At 40.8% G+C, this 16438-nt stretch overlaps 2 protein-coding genes across 2 annotated transcripts in view; both read left to right on the top strand.

The window, feature by feature from the left end:
* Nucleotides 1-1091: 1091 nt before the first annotated feature.
* On the top strand, nucleotides 1092-9644 carry LOC120730677 (photoreceptor cilium actin regulator). Its single transcript, XM_040027139.1, has 2 exons — nucleotides 1092-4124; nucleotides 9275-9644. Exons 1-2 carry the CDS (start codon nucleotides 1424-1426, stop codon nucleotides 9277-9279), a joined length of 2706 nt encoding a protein of 901 aa, XP_039883073.1. The 5' UTR covers nucleotides 1092-1423; the 3' UTR covers nucleotides 9280-9644.
* The window catches only part of znf292b (zinc finger protein 292b), a 23618-nt gene continuing 14769 nt past the window's right edge, over nucleotides 7590-16438 (top strand). Inside the window, exons 1-2 of the mRNA XM_040027128.1 lie at nucleotides 7590-7594; nucleotides 11513-11705. Of these exons, the coding sequence (XP_039883062.1) occupies nucleotides 11541-11705 (165 nt within the window). The 5' untranslated portion in view covers nucleotides 7590-7594; nucleotides 11513-11540. The remainder of the gene's footprint in view (nucleotides 7595-11512; nucleotides 11706-16438) is intronic.

Below are 16438 nucleotides of genomic sequence, written 5' to 3'. Positions count from 1 at the left end.
AGTAATATACATTGTGAAATCTTTGCTTTGTTAACTTGGTTTTCATTTGTGATTTGAAGCTACATGAATAGCCCCTTCCCCTTTTATATTTTTAATTATTTTCTATGCAGCATTACTCAGAGACTGAAAACCTTTTAAAAGAAAACACAAAGATTTTGAAAGACGGTTGTTTAAACATCCAATCAAAATCTACTGTTAAAAAATTGTTCCAAAATGAAAGTACAGGTGATGTTCAAGATGGGACCTCCTGAAGCTTCTAGATGGAGAGAGCAAGAAGATTACACTTGCAATCCAACTCTTACAAATAGCCTAGTCTACTTAGCTAGCACAACACACACCTTATGCTTATAATAGAAGGGAAGATGGGTGATTGTAATGTACTATGACGGTCCTGAGCCTCACACAAAAAAGCTTGCCATCCAACTCAAGATGGGACAAGGATCTAGTTTACATGGAGATATACATAATGCCACTCCTCACTCTTCTAAATATGCTTTCCAAAACCTAGTCTTTTAATGTCGTAGTCCCACAGAGTTGTTTCACAAAGGGATTGACATGTTCTTTATGTCCTAAATGTATTTACACTTGGCACATGTGTTGCCAGCTTGGAATAATTTAAAAAAGATGAACAGTTTGACTGTTACTATATATTCATTGTGATTGCTTTAGAAGGGTAAAGCTAAACTTTTTTGTGTACCAAACATTTGAGTATTAAGTGAACTTACACTGCAAAATATCAGTAAACAACCTAAAAACCTATACAAGGATACTTGAAGATACATAAATATAACCTTTTCAAGATACGATGAACTCAGAGAATGTGGTTTCATAGATTTTTGTAAGTCATTGTATTGCAAACTATTTAAATCAAATTTTTTTCCTACAACTATTGCTAAAATGTCCTGTGGCCTGACATTGAAGGTCTCAGGTAAACAGAGCTTTTGCATGCAAACCTTGCCAGTGGGTGCGGCTAAAAACACCACCTGACAAGTTTGTCTCTGGTTAATCTGATGAGCTTAAAGTCTTAAATGGAAATGCCCGAGTGTGTACATGTGAACAGGCCTGTGTGTTTTTATTGATGCACTTAACACAGCCATCTGTGCAAGCTGGCTAAGGGAAAGAGAGGGCAGAACCAATCCGCATTCCCAAACGGTCTTATGCATACCAGGTTAGCCTTAGTAGCCACCTCATCAACAGGTTATAGGTATCTTTGCTGCACTGTTTGAGCATAAATTTGGAGAGAATGCCTGAAATGACTGCGGAAATAGAAGTTATCTAGCACATACTGGACAGACAACAAAAGTGGAAGCTGAAGGACTCCAGATAACTTTGCCTTCAAGACCGCCAGACTCCTGGATTTACAATTTTATTTCCTGGCCTGACTCGTTTTTCCTTGAATCTTTAAATCACTTTGAATGCAACAATGGGCTGTTCTCCATCTAAAGGAAAGTTATTTTCAAAGCCAGAAGGATCTCCAAAAGCTTCTCTGGGTGAAGTACCACAGGATGTTATTAATTGTAGACCTGTAGAAGTTGAGAATACATGTTTGAAAACCGAAGTGACCGAAAATGAACTTCCACTTCCGAATGAAGGATTTCATAGCGAAGAGACTGAATTATTTCCATTGGTCTCTGATGCAAAGACTGTACCAAATCTGCAGGACACTGATGAAACAGAAGTAAACACGATGCCCCAAGAAATAATCACCGATGTGGAACAAACCAAAGGAATTAAAAAGACAGCAAAGCAAAAAAGAAGTAAAGGCAAGAAAAGGTCTTTTGAGAATCACAGGAAGTTCTGTCATGTACAGACAAAGGTGGACTTCCCACCTCACATGCTGAGAGCTCACCAGGCAGCCTATAACTTTCTGAACCCAAACATTTCCAAATATGAAACTCTTTTGGGTCTACTAGATCAGGCTGCCCAGACACAGCTGTCCCTCCAGCCCATGATGTCTGCTTTAGTATTGCGCTTTGAGGAGATCAACCAAGCACTAGAGGATATGGCTGATGAGGGGGAGCTGATGTTGAAGGAGCATGGTGAATACATGACCTTACCTTCTGGGATGATTTGCTCAGCTAACCCTAGAATGAATACAACATGTCAAACCGATCCACCTCCAGATCTTTTACAGCAACTACTCCAACAGTCAACTGAAAAGATGAAGTTAGTGGGAGGATCAGTCCAGGCACTAGGTGACACTACACTTGAGGAGGCAGTGGAATATTTTTCTTCTCTCTATAAACTGCTAAATAAGAAGCTGCAGACGAAGCAGACGGCAGAGAAGAGGCTTTTTCAAGTGATCGCACAAGTAGAAAGGGCAGCCATGAGGAAGTTCAACTCAGAAGATTCAACACTGCATAGTGAGGATAGTGGTATCGGAGGAGAAAATGAGAGTCTGACGGGTTCTGAAAGGCATCGCCGGCATCGTGGAAGTGCTGGATCTGAAAGTTGGGGGTCTGGAGTCAACATTCGGAGTGCATTTGATAGTCTCCCCAGTAATTCGACCAACCTTGGAGACCATAATGAAGATGAGGATGAGGATGAGGATGATTATGATGACGATGATAAAGAGAATGAAGAGGAGGAAAGTGATACACGAGGAAGGAAGAGGTCAAACTCTTCCCCACCTGATCCCAGTCAGGCCATTCATTATATGTTCACAAATTACAATCGAGATCAGCAGGCAACAGTCAAACAACCGCTGATTGATCCTGTTATTGCAAAGCCTGAACACCTTTCATTAACTACATGTGGAATGACAGAATTACAAAACAGCCAGTGGGTCTTGGATGATAGAATAAAAATGATGGCTGAAATACAAGGAAACAAGGAATTACCAAGACCTCATTGCAAGCTGGATAGAGCTGAAGTAAGACGGCATTCATTAAATGGATTGTCAGGTTCACACAAAGGCGTTGTGAGACCAAATAAGACAAATTGTTCTGTAACAATCTTAGCAAACCAACCACCAAAACGCCACTCTGTCAGAAGGTTAATTCATACCTTTAGCAAAGTAGCTGATGGGAGACCTGAGCAGAGTCTCACTAATATTCCACCTCATAACAGGATGCCCAGGAAAAGTGGCTTACTTCAGTTATCTGACGCAGTAAATGACAAGGAAAGTTCAGTCAACAGTGGCAACAACAACAACAGCTGGCCTGATAGCAAGGACGAGCTGGATATGGACAACCTACCACCGCCCCCCCCAGAAGTTCTGATGGACAATTCCTTTCAGAGTACTCAGGTCCTAGCAGGAACTGAAGTGGGTTTGCAGAAACCTTTTAGTTCTCAAGTGATAAACCCCAAGATTGGAATCTTCCATCGCCTGAAGGCATCTATCCACAATGTAGAAGTGTTACCAAACCGAGCATGTATGAGGCCAAGGTCGATTGCTATCTCTCCTGCCCATCCTGTTACACAGGATGGTGTTACGGGCACTCAGGATGCAGATCAGCTGCAATCAGAAACAGATCTGAACCTGGAAATTAAGAAGGCTAATAATCTCTACCAAAAGGCATGTAAGATTATTCACCTGCGTGATGCAGCAGAATCTTCTGATAAGAGAAATCTTGTTGAACCAGGCATCAGGGCAACTTCTCCTCTTCAACTCACAATAGATCGGAAATATAACAGCAATGAATTTTATGAGGGTGAATTATCCTCTTGCAGTCTGACTGTGATAGCACCACCTGTATCTAGAGTCCGCCTTCCACCATCTTGTCCTAGTACATGCAAAAGATTTCCAAGCCCCCCTGTAATTAGACCTCAGTCTACATCTAGGCACTCATCTCGTCCTAGTTCTCCCAGAACAGTGACACGCTGTATAGATAACAAGACAGAAGAAATCATTCCATCTGTATCCTTTCGCGATGCACGCTCTGTTTTCTGTCAAAATGAGTTTCAAAACTTGAAGACCTGTTTCCCCCCTGAAAGGTCTGCGCTTCCCAGACAAGGGGGAGAGGTCTCCCGAGGAAGACTACTGACCAGAGCAACAGACACCTCTACTCGTCGCACCCAATCAGACCATAGGCCTAGTGGGACTCTTCATTCAGAGTTTCTAAAGGATGCCAGTTTGGCCTCTATGCAGGAGAAAGGGAGTAACCTATTGCCACAAAATACAGGTAAATATTACAAAAGATGAAATATGTGATTACATATTTTAAAAAATGTGCATTTCAAATTGTTTAAAAGTAGCTCACCAAATCTTTATGTCACTTCTGAGTCAATTTTGTGATCATATTAAAAATGTAAACTACTCAACACTTAAATTACACATCATAGCCTAATGGATGAAACATTCAAACTGAAAATCTTGACTGGCATACACTGTAATTTGCTGAGAACAAAATAATGTTACAGCGGTTAATTGAAACCAAAATCATCACCCCTTTGAGACCTGGGTTCAAAATCAAATCAAAAATAAAGTTAACATTTGTTGTTAAAAGTCTTCCCTTGACTTTTTTAATAGCATATATTGAAAACAAACAGATTAGTTTGACATTTGGTGACTGTTTGCTTTGAATCTACCCAGATGGTTTTTGACTCAAACAGCTGTCTTACTTTTCTCTGAATGATATCAGCATATCTGGCAATCTGAATTTCCAGATCTGATATGCAACTGATTTTTCTGTCGTTGTGTCATACTCTTGAGTCTTGATGTCTCACAATTTCTGGAAACCAGCATACTCCAGCAGTACCATACTCAGTTGCCATGAAAGGGGAACTGCAAAGCCACTGCATGTTGAAAGAGAAGCAATAGTGAAAGCAGGCAAATTCCCCATATTCTTAGCAATTATGCACCAATTGTCTACACAGTTGGTGGTGCAACTGGTTACTCTATGAGTTTCTTAGTTGAAAATAATACTGCTACGAACACTTTGCTATGCACTCTTATTTAGGCACCAGTCACACATTTGCCTAGAGAACAGTGAGCAACCATGTGGCCACTAAGGAAAAGTGTATATTCCACAGCTGGTTGGTGAATGGTTGCTGCCAGGTTACTGGCAGTCACTGGCGATTAAAACTGGTTGCAAAGAGGTATGCAGTACTGCACTGAAAACTTACATGCGAGTGTTTTGATTTCTAGCAGGTTGCTGGGGTTGCCTATAGCTTGCATGGAAGACATAAACGTGTCTGCAAACACACAAACTACTTGCAAAGACCTAATAAAACTTTGAAAAGTGCTACACAAAGCAGAAGCAGAGAACCTTCAAAGTAAAAATTACGCCTTTTCAATCAATCAATCAATCAATCATTCAATCAAGGCTTTATTCGCCACGTGCAGGTTGCCCTGCAGTGAATTCCCAGAAGGGAACAAGCATCGAAGGTGTTTGGAAAGGGAGGGGGGATGAGTGTGTGCATATCAGTGTATATTAGGGGTGCAACGATATTCGTATCGATATTGAACCGTTCGATACAGTGCTTTCGGTTCGGTACGCATATGTATCGAACAATACAACATTTGTAATTTATTTTATCAACTTTCCTTCTGACGATGCTGTCTGTGTTGAGCGCTCAGTGAATCTGCGTTCGACTACTCCGCCTAGGCTGCACTGTCGAGCGCAGATCCACTGAGCGCTCAACACAGACAGCATAGTCAGAAGGAAGAGCGCAGGGCACCTCCCCCACCCTCATTCAGATCTGGCGTTTGGAATTATTTTGGTTTTCATGTGACGTATGACCCTGAAGGTAAGCGAGTCATGGACTAAAGTAAAACAGTATGTTGGATGTGCCATGCAATGCTCAATTACATGGGTGGGAACTAGTGTGTTAGCGCAGTTAGCTCGTTAACGTGTTGGCCGTCTAGCCCCATGCACGGGGCAATCGGCGGTAGCTCGTTAACGGAGATTTGCCGTGTTGTGGCGTTAAGGTCATTTCAACGAGATTAACCTGAAAGCACTAGTGGGAACACAACGAATATGACTGCACATTTACGCCGACATCATCCTAGTGCAAAGACAAAAACAACAAGCATGCTACTAACTTTAGCCGAGTCATTTAGACAGCTGTTAGCACATGATTCTCCTTATGCTGCTGAGAATATAGCCCAGAAGAAGCGGATAGTATAGCTTTTATTTTGGAAAGAGACATTTCTCTGTAATAAACTCTCTTTTCCAAAGATGCATGATTCCTTAATCAGATACAGGGCTTGCAATATCGCTAGCCTGACGTCCTGGGGCTAGCGACTTTTTCAGTCGGGCTACCAAAATCTATCTCTTCCCTGCCCGTCGGGCTATTGTAGGAAGGAAAAATATATGTCAATGCTTTTGCATTCTTTCAGAAATGTAGCTGGGTAATTATGTCATTGGCATCGGTGAGCCACTGTCAATATGTGACATATTGAAATCGCGTTTGAATTTGCGCTTGTTTTTTTGCTTTCACTTTGCAATCGTGCGAACTGTGTATAGAGAGCGACAGCACTGATCTGTGAGTGATGATAATTTGCGCACCAATTCCTCTGACATCGTCTTATTAATCGTTAGCTTACTATGCAAACATGACAAGTGAAATCTCCCGCAGCAAGCTTAAACATGTGAGAGGTTGATCGCGCAGAGAATCGCTGAGCTTATGTGAGTGCGTGTGTAAAAGCAGCAGGATTTATATTTGACTACAATGACCTGGATGACTGAGAACCTTCACAGACAGATATATATTTTAGTTCTGCTGAGCCAAATAAGACAGGTCAGGGTGAAGAAGTGACAGCCAAAGAAAAGCTTACCACAAAACGGAGAAGTTATGACAAATCAGACTATAAGGCAAAAAGAAAGTGCAGCTTTATGGTTTCATGGACAAAAGAATTTCTGTGGCTGCAATATGACAAGCTAAATAACCAGGGCTGCACATAAGTGGTCCGCAGGTGCGCATTCGCTGTCAAAATAAAAAACACGCACAAGGGTTAGGGTTAAATTTAAAAACTGTACTTTTGAGTTAAAATATATATTTATAATTTTAATAAATGACAAATTAAAAAGGCATGAACATTTTTTTTGTATCGAAAAAATATCGAGCCGTGACACCAAAGTATTGAACCGAACCGGACCGTGAATTTTGTGTATCGTTGCACCCCTAGTGTATATGTATGTGTGTGCGTGCGTGTCCAGACTTCAGCTGAGACATTGGAACAGACTAAACACAGTCGTTATCAGGGTGTTTTTGTTCGGCTCCAGCCTTGCGACCGCAGCTGGCGCCGAAAAGGTATCCGCATGAAGTGATGGTGCTTTTAACTTTTTACTTTAGTGCTAACAGCTCAGATGAATTTCAAAGCTGTTCTAACAGTCCAACACTGGTCTCTCAATCTCCCGTTGGAGAGCCGTGAGCTTCTCCGTGATGTTATCAAACTTGCGCTCTGTGATGTTGTCATTCTTGTGCTCAAAGAGCCGATTCTGAGAACTCACGACCACAGTGAGCCTCCCCAAGATGTAATCCAATTTGCGCTCAGAGATGTTATTCCGAGCGAGCCCTTCCAAGATGTAATCCAGTTTGCACTCAGAGATCTTATTCTGAGTATTCACAGCAGCCGTAAGCCTTTCCAAGATCTTGTCCGTGCTGCGCTCAATGAGCCCATTTTGAGAAACTCACGCCTCTTCCCATCGTTTCAATCCCAGCGGGCAGCCTTGTGGGGGTTTGAACAGCCGGTTCTGCTTCCTTAATTCTTCGATAAGTCAGGGCCAAGCCAGCTCCGATCAGCAAGAACCCTGTTACCATGGTTCCGAATAGGTAGATATCTTCAGCACTCAGGCTCACCCAAGCCCAAACTTCTTGTTGAGAAAGGGGTGTCAATTGCATTTAGGGACCAGTTGATCAAATCCATAATTCCTCTTTTAGGTTTTAGAGAACAGACTGTGAGAGAATGTTCCAGGGAAAAGTAATACAAAAAACACGAGACTAGACAAGGACATAGGAGGCTAAGCAGGGAAGCTAAGGGAGAGGAGGAGAGGAGAAAAGTGCGACCGCCTTCGTCAAAAGCAAGAGCAGAGAGGTGTTGGTTGCAGTCGTAAAGAAACAAAGTCCTTCATTTCAAGAGTAAACGGTGAGTGTTTGCAGACAAATTTTATCTTCAATATAAACAGTTGGGAATTGCCCAAATCTGCTAGCAATTTTGTAAGCTATCTCACCAGCAACAGCCAGCAACCACTTGCCAACCAGTAGGGGAAGAAACATTTTCGCCCTAACAACTAGGGCATCTCCAACCAGTCTCTAGGCCCATGTGACTGAGGCCTTAACAAATTTTTTATTGTTTATGAGAGATGTGGAGTGTATTATCACTTAAAAGCTGGAACAATAGTTTTAGTCCCCATTTTGTAGTCCCCCTCGCATGACAAATTAACTGCAGGATATATCAAAAAGAATCAAGTCTTCTAAGTCTATGAACCCCCCCAAATTAATACAACTTCAAGGAACTGAAAAGTTACATTTTTATCCTGATACAGTCTAATTAATGCCCCACTAGTCTAATTAATTTCAGGGAAAATGACTGATTCATCTTTGAAAAATCATCAGAATTTGATATCTGACAAGATACTAGTTTTGTTAAGGAGCACCAGCCAAATGATATTTAAAATATTGTCATCGTGCACATAATCTAACTTTTAGCATTCCTGTAGTGCTCATTAAGCATTTTTTTTATACCAGAAACCATTGTTTCATGTCACAATATGACATGACTGGGTCAGCTCATTGCAGCAGAAAAATTCAGGGAAAATGCACAGGCAATGAATCTATAAGAATATAACAGAATATATCAAGAATATATCATTTATTGGTTAACAAGTGATTTCCATAGTAATAATTCACACATGCAACTAACTAGCAACTAAAGCTTTTAAGCTTTAGTTGGGGAGTACTACCCCAAAATGTAGTTGAGAACTAGAAAAAGGGATTACATCAAACAACTTCATTTAAATTGTAATTTTTGATAACGTAAACTGAGTAAATGTACTTAAATACATTACAGCATTTGCTTTGTCTTAGCCTTCTTTATCCAGAACTGTGCTTGTAGAGTTTTACTTCTGAATAGATTAACATGGAGGATTTAGTCACTCTGGACACATGCAGTATAATCTTTTTCAAACAGTTTAAGTCTAATTCATACGTACAGCTCCTGTGCTCAGATATATGGTACCAACCTGCCTCTAGGAAAGACACCTAGCTTAATCCACATTGGATTAACCCTCCTGCTCTACTCCAGTTATGTAAACTCCCTAGCAAGCAAACCCAACATGATCTACTCATGCACTAAATTTTCCCCCCATTATTTCTTGTTCTCTTGCAGGCTAGGAAGCCTTCCGATGACAGGAGATGATGACACCCTAAAGTCCAGCTGTGAATGGCCAGGGTTTCTAAAGTAAAATATGAGTCGGGAAGAGAATAATGAAAGAAGTTGTATATTAGCAGGGACTGGGTTTTTTTTTTTCTCTTTTCCAGTTAGACTTTTTTTTTATTAAAGACTCTGCAGTAATACATGTAATTAAGGATTAAAGCATTTTTCTACTCTATACTGAACCCTGAGTGATAAACCTCAAGTAGTTTTAAAGATACATGTATTATATGTGTTTTGTTAAAACAACTATACTTTTAAATCCCTCACAATCAGGGAGTTGTTTTGGGGTTCAATATCAAAATAATGTAATTTACATGATCATTAAATGTACTCATTTGTTGTTGTTTTTTTAAATAAATGGATTCAATGTTGTGTTTGGGTGATTTAATGATGTTTTCTATATCTAAATAAAATAGGAGAATCAAAACCAAATTCATCTTTCAAAAAGAAATCTTAAGGGAAAGTCGAAAAGGACTGATATCCTGTTTTGCAAATAAAGAGCAATATGTCAAGATGACTTGCCTGTGTACACCAAGCTACACATGCAGTTGTGGGCAGATGTTTACATTCACCCATGACGGGCATAAATGTCATGGAAATTTGGGGCTTTTAATTATATCTTTAAACTGTTCTTTTTTCAGGTTGGAATGAATGGAATTATTTTGGATCTTCTGTAATCCACACAGGGTCAAAATCATACATATAGCATGGATACATACATAAATATATGTATACATACATGACAAGCTCAACGCCTAATAACTTCTAGTTAGTGATCATGATTGTCTAAAATTAGCTGATGCGCTTGTTAGCATTAAAAGGATTTAACTGACCACATTAGTTGGACTAACCAATACTCAGATTAACAGCAAAGTCCAAGGAACTCAACGAAGATCTAGGAATTTGATTTGTCAGTTGCTAATTTGGCTCATGGGCTGACCAAGTGACCCAGCAGCCTGGGTTTGGGTCTGACCTGAGGCCCTTGCTATGTGTATTACATTACTCTTTGCCCCTGCTTTATTGTCCACTCTACTGCAAAAATCCCTCTCAACAATGTGAAGAGTAGATTGGCACAAGTTCGGAAGCTTGGTTGCTGGAGCCATTCCGAAACAACTGAAGATTCCAAGATCTTCTGTTCAAACAACTGCACATAAGTACAAGTTATTCTGATGTGTTACCGTGTTGCCAAGGTATGGAAGAATACCCCAACTGTTAGATGAGAGGAAATTAGTTAGGATGTTCAGGAATAAGGCAGAAACCTCCAAGGCTCAAGTCTGCTATGAACTAAAAACTGCAGGAACCTCAGCACCACTGTCCACAGCAAGTTGGTTGCTGAAATTAGTTTTCCCAACATGTCACTGTTGTAGTGGGGCACTGATCAGTGAGACACCGCTAGTAAACCTTTTGCATGTGTGGGGGTTCTCAGCCAGAGCTGCATGGACTCCACACTGGGATGAGGAGAGGCCTGTTGTTGCTGTGTGTCACTGATTTTTCTGCTGCATTCTGTCTTTTAGAAAATAAATCCAGTTTTCCAACCAGTCTCTGTCTGTCATCACAATGCAGTCTTCCATTTGAAATCTTCTACACAGAGGAGGGATATGGTAAATGAACTGGTTCATCTACTCTACCTAAGCACGTTTTTAATGCTTTTTCTACACAAGTGTTTGGAGAGCAACCTGTGGTTAGGTATCATGCCCAAGGATATGCAGACTGGAGCAGCCAGGAATTGAACCACTGACCATTTGATTAGTAGCTGACCTGCTCTACTTCCTAAACTGCAGCCAACTCATGTATAAGTATTGGACAAAGGATGTTGAAGATGGAAGGAAGAAACGAGGAACGTCCGAGAAGATTCATGGATTTAATGCAGGAGGATCAGAGCGACAGAAGATGATATTAGGGATAGGATGAGATGGAGGCATATGATGTACTGGTTTAACCTCTTAATGAAGCAGCCAAAAGAAAAAGAAGAAACGAAATCCACAGTGAGTCTGGCTTGACAAAATCAGAGATTTTGAGGGTGTTTTATCTGTTATTTGAACCTACTCTCGCAAACTAATTTTCGCTAAGTAGCAGGAACTCACATGACAAGCTGCCATCACAACAACAAAGCTGTCTGTACGTGCTGTCGGCACGACGGGGGGGATGACGTGAACTCGTAAAATGTGTACTTACGTAATTACGTAGCAGTGGTTACGCGCAGAAGCTGGGTGTGAAGATGGCGGACGAGGAGGCCGAACAGGATCGTAGTCCTGCCATTGGTATCAGTGAAACGACTGAGGAACTTAAAAAACGTTTGCAAGAATTGCAAGAAATCTTGAGTAGAGAAAGCATCGACTCTCCAGAAGAATCATCTTCGAAGTATTGTCAAGAGTTTTGTGGGGTGAGTTGCTTTTCTTTACGCTTAAGCAAACAAGCTAATCAGCTAGCATTGATAACAACGCTACACACATACTGATATTCCAGAGAAAGCCCTGCTTTCAAAACTGAGTAGTTCTTGGAAGCACTCGCTAGTTGTTGTTGTTTTGTCTATGTCCAGAATAGAAGCGTGTCTAGTAGTCACAAGTTGGTGAATACACACAGGCTCGTAAACTTCAGCTTAAATGTTGAGCATCTGAAGCAAACGTTAGCTTAAAGCTGTGTCTGCATGAGGTAATTACCTTTGGCAATCTTGGTGTTAAGAGTCGTTCAGGTAAAATGACCTATACCAGCAATAATAAAATGACTTGTTTTATTTACGGTGGCTTCCATTGCATTGATACACTTAGCGCGTCTGGCGGATATGGGTGCCTAGCATCAGTTCTTTACCCTTGTATGTTTGGCTACATGCTCGTGCACGTGAGCGTAATTTGGTCGCCTGTCTCTCGGTAACAGCCCTAAGGCCAGCAAATTTCCGTTCGGCTGGATTTTAGGAGCAGCTTCAGCACATTTGGTACGATTGCACTTGGTAAAAGAAAGGAGTTGTCAGTTAATCCCGCGATGGATTTCTGCTGTGTACGTGCAGAACGGAACGCCCGCCTGCAGAAGGGGGCACGTCGTTTTCTGTCTCAGTTGCACGCTGAAGACAATGCAGCATAAATTACCAGCAGTCTCCCTTGGAGCCTGTCCAGTGGCCGTTTGTGAGCTTGTGCACCGGGTGGAGTCTACAGAGGTGTGCTTGTCGTTTTGAGAGCGTGAGAGAGCGGGGATGGGGACTCTACGCGGAGTATCCTCGGGCTCATTGTGGTGGTGGTCTTCAGTGTGTTCGCCTTGTCCTGAGTACAGTGGTTACGTCAGGAAGTGCCTGTGAAGTCAGGCTGCTGATGGTGATGAATAGAAATGCTTTTGCAGATATTTGATTAACCTAATCAGTTTTATCACGTGTCAGCTAACCAGTGACAGAATCAAAAACTGAGAGAAAAGTAAGGACACTAAAATTCAGTTAGTCAAGGGGTTCATTCTAGTGCTGCCCCTGGCTGGAACAATGAGTTTTATGTTCAAACTAAGTGAAAGTGGAAAATATATCCTATCTGTGACTTTAGCAGTAAGTGGCATTACTTTGTTTGGGTAGCTGCTTTTAAAAGTCCCTCCCCGAGCCTTTCCCCCACTGTCACCAGAGTTCATAGGTCATATGATTGCTGGGGTTTTTGCTGTTGTACTATTGTAGGGTCTGCCTTACAATATATAGCTCAATGAGGCGACTGTTGTTGTGATTTGGCAATGTATAAATACAATTGAATTAACATAAAACTCATTGTGGGTAGTAGAAAAGTGGTCCCCTAAACTTTTTAGTGTTAGTAAGTCTATTAGCCACAACCAACCACATGATGTCATGTGGACTTTAGGCACATAAACTTGTGTCATAACGCGACCTCGGGAGGGAAACAGTGTTGTAGAAAGAACACTCTTCACTAATGGGAATAGTTCCAAAGCTTTCTTTTTTATGTATGAGAGATACATACTTCTGAATGACATGGAGCAGGTGCATCTAGTACGCGTGGAGTGGGCACAAAACGGTGACATACAGACATGTAAAAGGTCCTTAACAGGAATGACTCAGGCCAAACTTATGGTCCCACATATGTCTGCAGACGGAGAGCAGTGTGCTCGTCTGCAGTGCCTCAGTGTCTCTGTGCCACCTCTGTATGTGACACAAACAAAACAAGAATGTAGGACATCGAGCCGATTGCGTACCGACTGCTATACCTATCTTAAAAAAAAAACAGCCTTAGCATCCACTAACCACATCAGGTTAGGAAAATCCCAAGTGATAGTTAATTGTGCTGCTTTTCGTTTGAGGCTAAAACAAAGAGATTGAGGTTTCTATAAGCAGTATATTGTGTAGGATATATGGCTGCAGCAGTTCATTGAGTAATTGGATTATAAAAAAGTTCTCAATACAATTTTTTTGCTTTGCTTTGATGCTTTGTTTAAAGCACAGCTCTGCAGCGTGCCATTGTCACCATGGAAACCCACATTTACAACTAAAAACATACCTGCAGTATAAACTGGGAAAAAAACTAGAGGGAATCCCGGAGCAAAGTCTGACGTGAAGAAAAGCAATCTTTGTAGCTGCTCCATCCACTGCCAATTGTTTTATACTGAAAAAAAATCTGCTGTAAGACTCCAGAAGTTGATAAATACAACAAAATAAAACCAGTACCGGTACCCAAAAAGAGATGATTTATTCATAACACATAGGAAAAGACCCAGGGAAACAGAGTTAACGATAAAAAATATATATATATATATATATATATATTTAAAAACCCCGAAAACCATAAATTTCACACCCAAGCCTGAACTCTCGCGGCACGGTACCAAACGACTCACGGACCGGTACCGGGGTTGGGGACCGCTATACTAGATCATATTATTTGAAAGTTCTGTTAAATATTTCAGATTAAAACTGAAATAATGCATTTTGTTAATTAAATTGCATTCATATTTAAAATATGACAAACATTTTTTTTCATAAGCCACTTGTAAAACTGTGAGCCTTTGACCTGAGGGTTGTTATTTTGGACAATGAATTATTATTGACATCTACACCATCATAACGTCTGTTTTCAGCAGCACAAAATGTTGATCAGAGAAAAGGGTAAATTACCTCCAAAAACTGTTATTTTCAACCAGATCGTGCCTAAAATTGCACTGGTGTACTAACTCAAATCAACTTTTACATTTTTTTTTTTTCTACTGTGAATACAAAAATCTGAATGAATTGAACCCATTTTTTAACCTTCAGTTGCAAGCAGAGGTTTTTCACAAATGATGATACTGTCACAGTATGTCTCTTTCTGTGGTCAACACTAGACCTTTAATAGACCTAAATAGTGTCTATAAAAACTACTGGTCAAGAACAGCCACAGCTTGTTTATTTAACAAAGCTTTGTCAGCTAGTCAGTAATGAGTTGTTGCTGCTGTGAAGGTCCCTACAGCAAAGATACCCCCTTTGAACACAAGGCATACCAAGTTTTTCTCGGTAGCTATCTGTGAATCACCTTGTTGGTGCTGTCAAACTTTGCTATATAAAATTCAGACGCTTTCTGGCCTGAAAGCAGAGCTGCACAGGGAAGGCGCTGCAGACTGAGGTGACAGAAAGGCTGTAGGCCGATGTGGATGAGATGATAAGTTTGAACTTTTCTACTTTTACATTCATTTAATAAAATGTTTTTCTTATTTTATTGTAGCTAGCTGTGAGATCATGATCTAAATCATTTGTAAAACTAGTAAAACCTCTAAATGTGTATTCTAGGGCTGTTCGATATAACGATATATATCGGATGACGATATAAAAACGTTGTTTCATTTCATTTTACGCTATCGTTTGTTTCGTGGTGTTGCAAAATAAACTGTTTACGGCAATATTTTTTTCATTATTTTGATGGTCACTGTAGTGGCTATATTAATTTCTTCTTTCTCTCTTTCTCTTATATTTAATATAACCACACTACAGACAGACAAGCGCCTGTTTTTATGTGTTGTCGTTAGCAACAACGACGGTGAAAGCGTGTCCGCTTGTTTATGTTCCAGATAAACCTTTCACAATAAAGCTCAAGATCCTGTTGAGACTTTTCAAAATAAACTGAATCACGTGAAAGATGCAGAGTGTTTACGGACGAGAAGCAAAAAAGAGCCGTCAGGTGCTAAAAAATAAACCTTAGACTCAAACGTTAGAACAGGCTTTTCCCCGGAGCACGCCGTGTAATAAATACTCACAAAGAAAACAGCGGCCGTTACAACTTATGTCTAAAAATGTATCGTTTCATGCATCGGTTAAAAGACTCGACTCCAGGTACACGACGCCCAGCTGGAAACACTTCCCGCAAGTCGAGCTGCCCGAGATTCACAGAATTTACAGAAAATGTTACATTTTTGTGATTTATATCGTTATTGGACGATAGATGTCTTAATATCGGGATATGAGATTTTGGTCATATCGCACAGCCCTAGTGTATTCTGTTAAATGAGTACACTAAAATTGGATTTCGCTGAAGCAGTTGATTACAATAACAAGTGCTGCTGGTCGCTCAGTGGTTTGCACTGTTGCCTGCTGGTATCAGGTGTTGTACATAAGGATGGAAGCCTGTCATCATGTCAGAAATCTTTTTGTTTTGTTTAACTCTCGTTTCAAGGTTCCTCTATCACATTGTCTGTGACAGGCAGGCTTTTGGGCCATTATCCTGAAGCCTGCCTGTCTTCCCTGCAGGAAAATGAGACGGGAAGATGAGGAATACTTTATTTAAACACCTGTTGTAATATTATAGTCTCTAGAAAAAGCTGCATTTCCTGCAAAAATGTACTGTGAATGCCATGTAGTGGAGTCTGCTGAAAACAGCTGAAAAACGGTGTAGAAGCAGAAGTGCTTGCTGAAGATGGCTGTATATGTGAAAGGATACACTGAAGAGTGTCAAGAAAACAGAGTGCATGCAAGCGGGAAAGATGTGTGGCAACCATCACAGGTAGGGTTCAAACCTTTACCGCCGCATCTCATGGCAGCTGCTCAACCCACTGAGCCAAACCAGTTCTGGTCCAAAACAAAGATTTGATGAGAGAAAAAATGTGCACTGTGGAGCAGAAGCTGAAATTTGCTGAAAAGAGGTGAAGAAACTGAAATTTGTGCAGAATAGAGTT

This window comes from Simochromis diagramma, unplaced genomic scaffold (genome assembly GCF_900408965.1).
Source record: "Simochromis diagramma unplaced genomic scaffold, fSimDia1.1 OVJJ01000746.1, whole genome shotgun sequence".
Taxonomy (NCBI): Eukaryota; Metazoa; Chordata; class Actinopteri; order Cichliformes; family Cichlidae; genus Simochromis; species Simochromis diagramma.
Note: the sequence above shows the minus strand (reverse complement) of the source record. Positions and strands in the feature narration are given on the sequence as shown.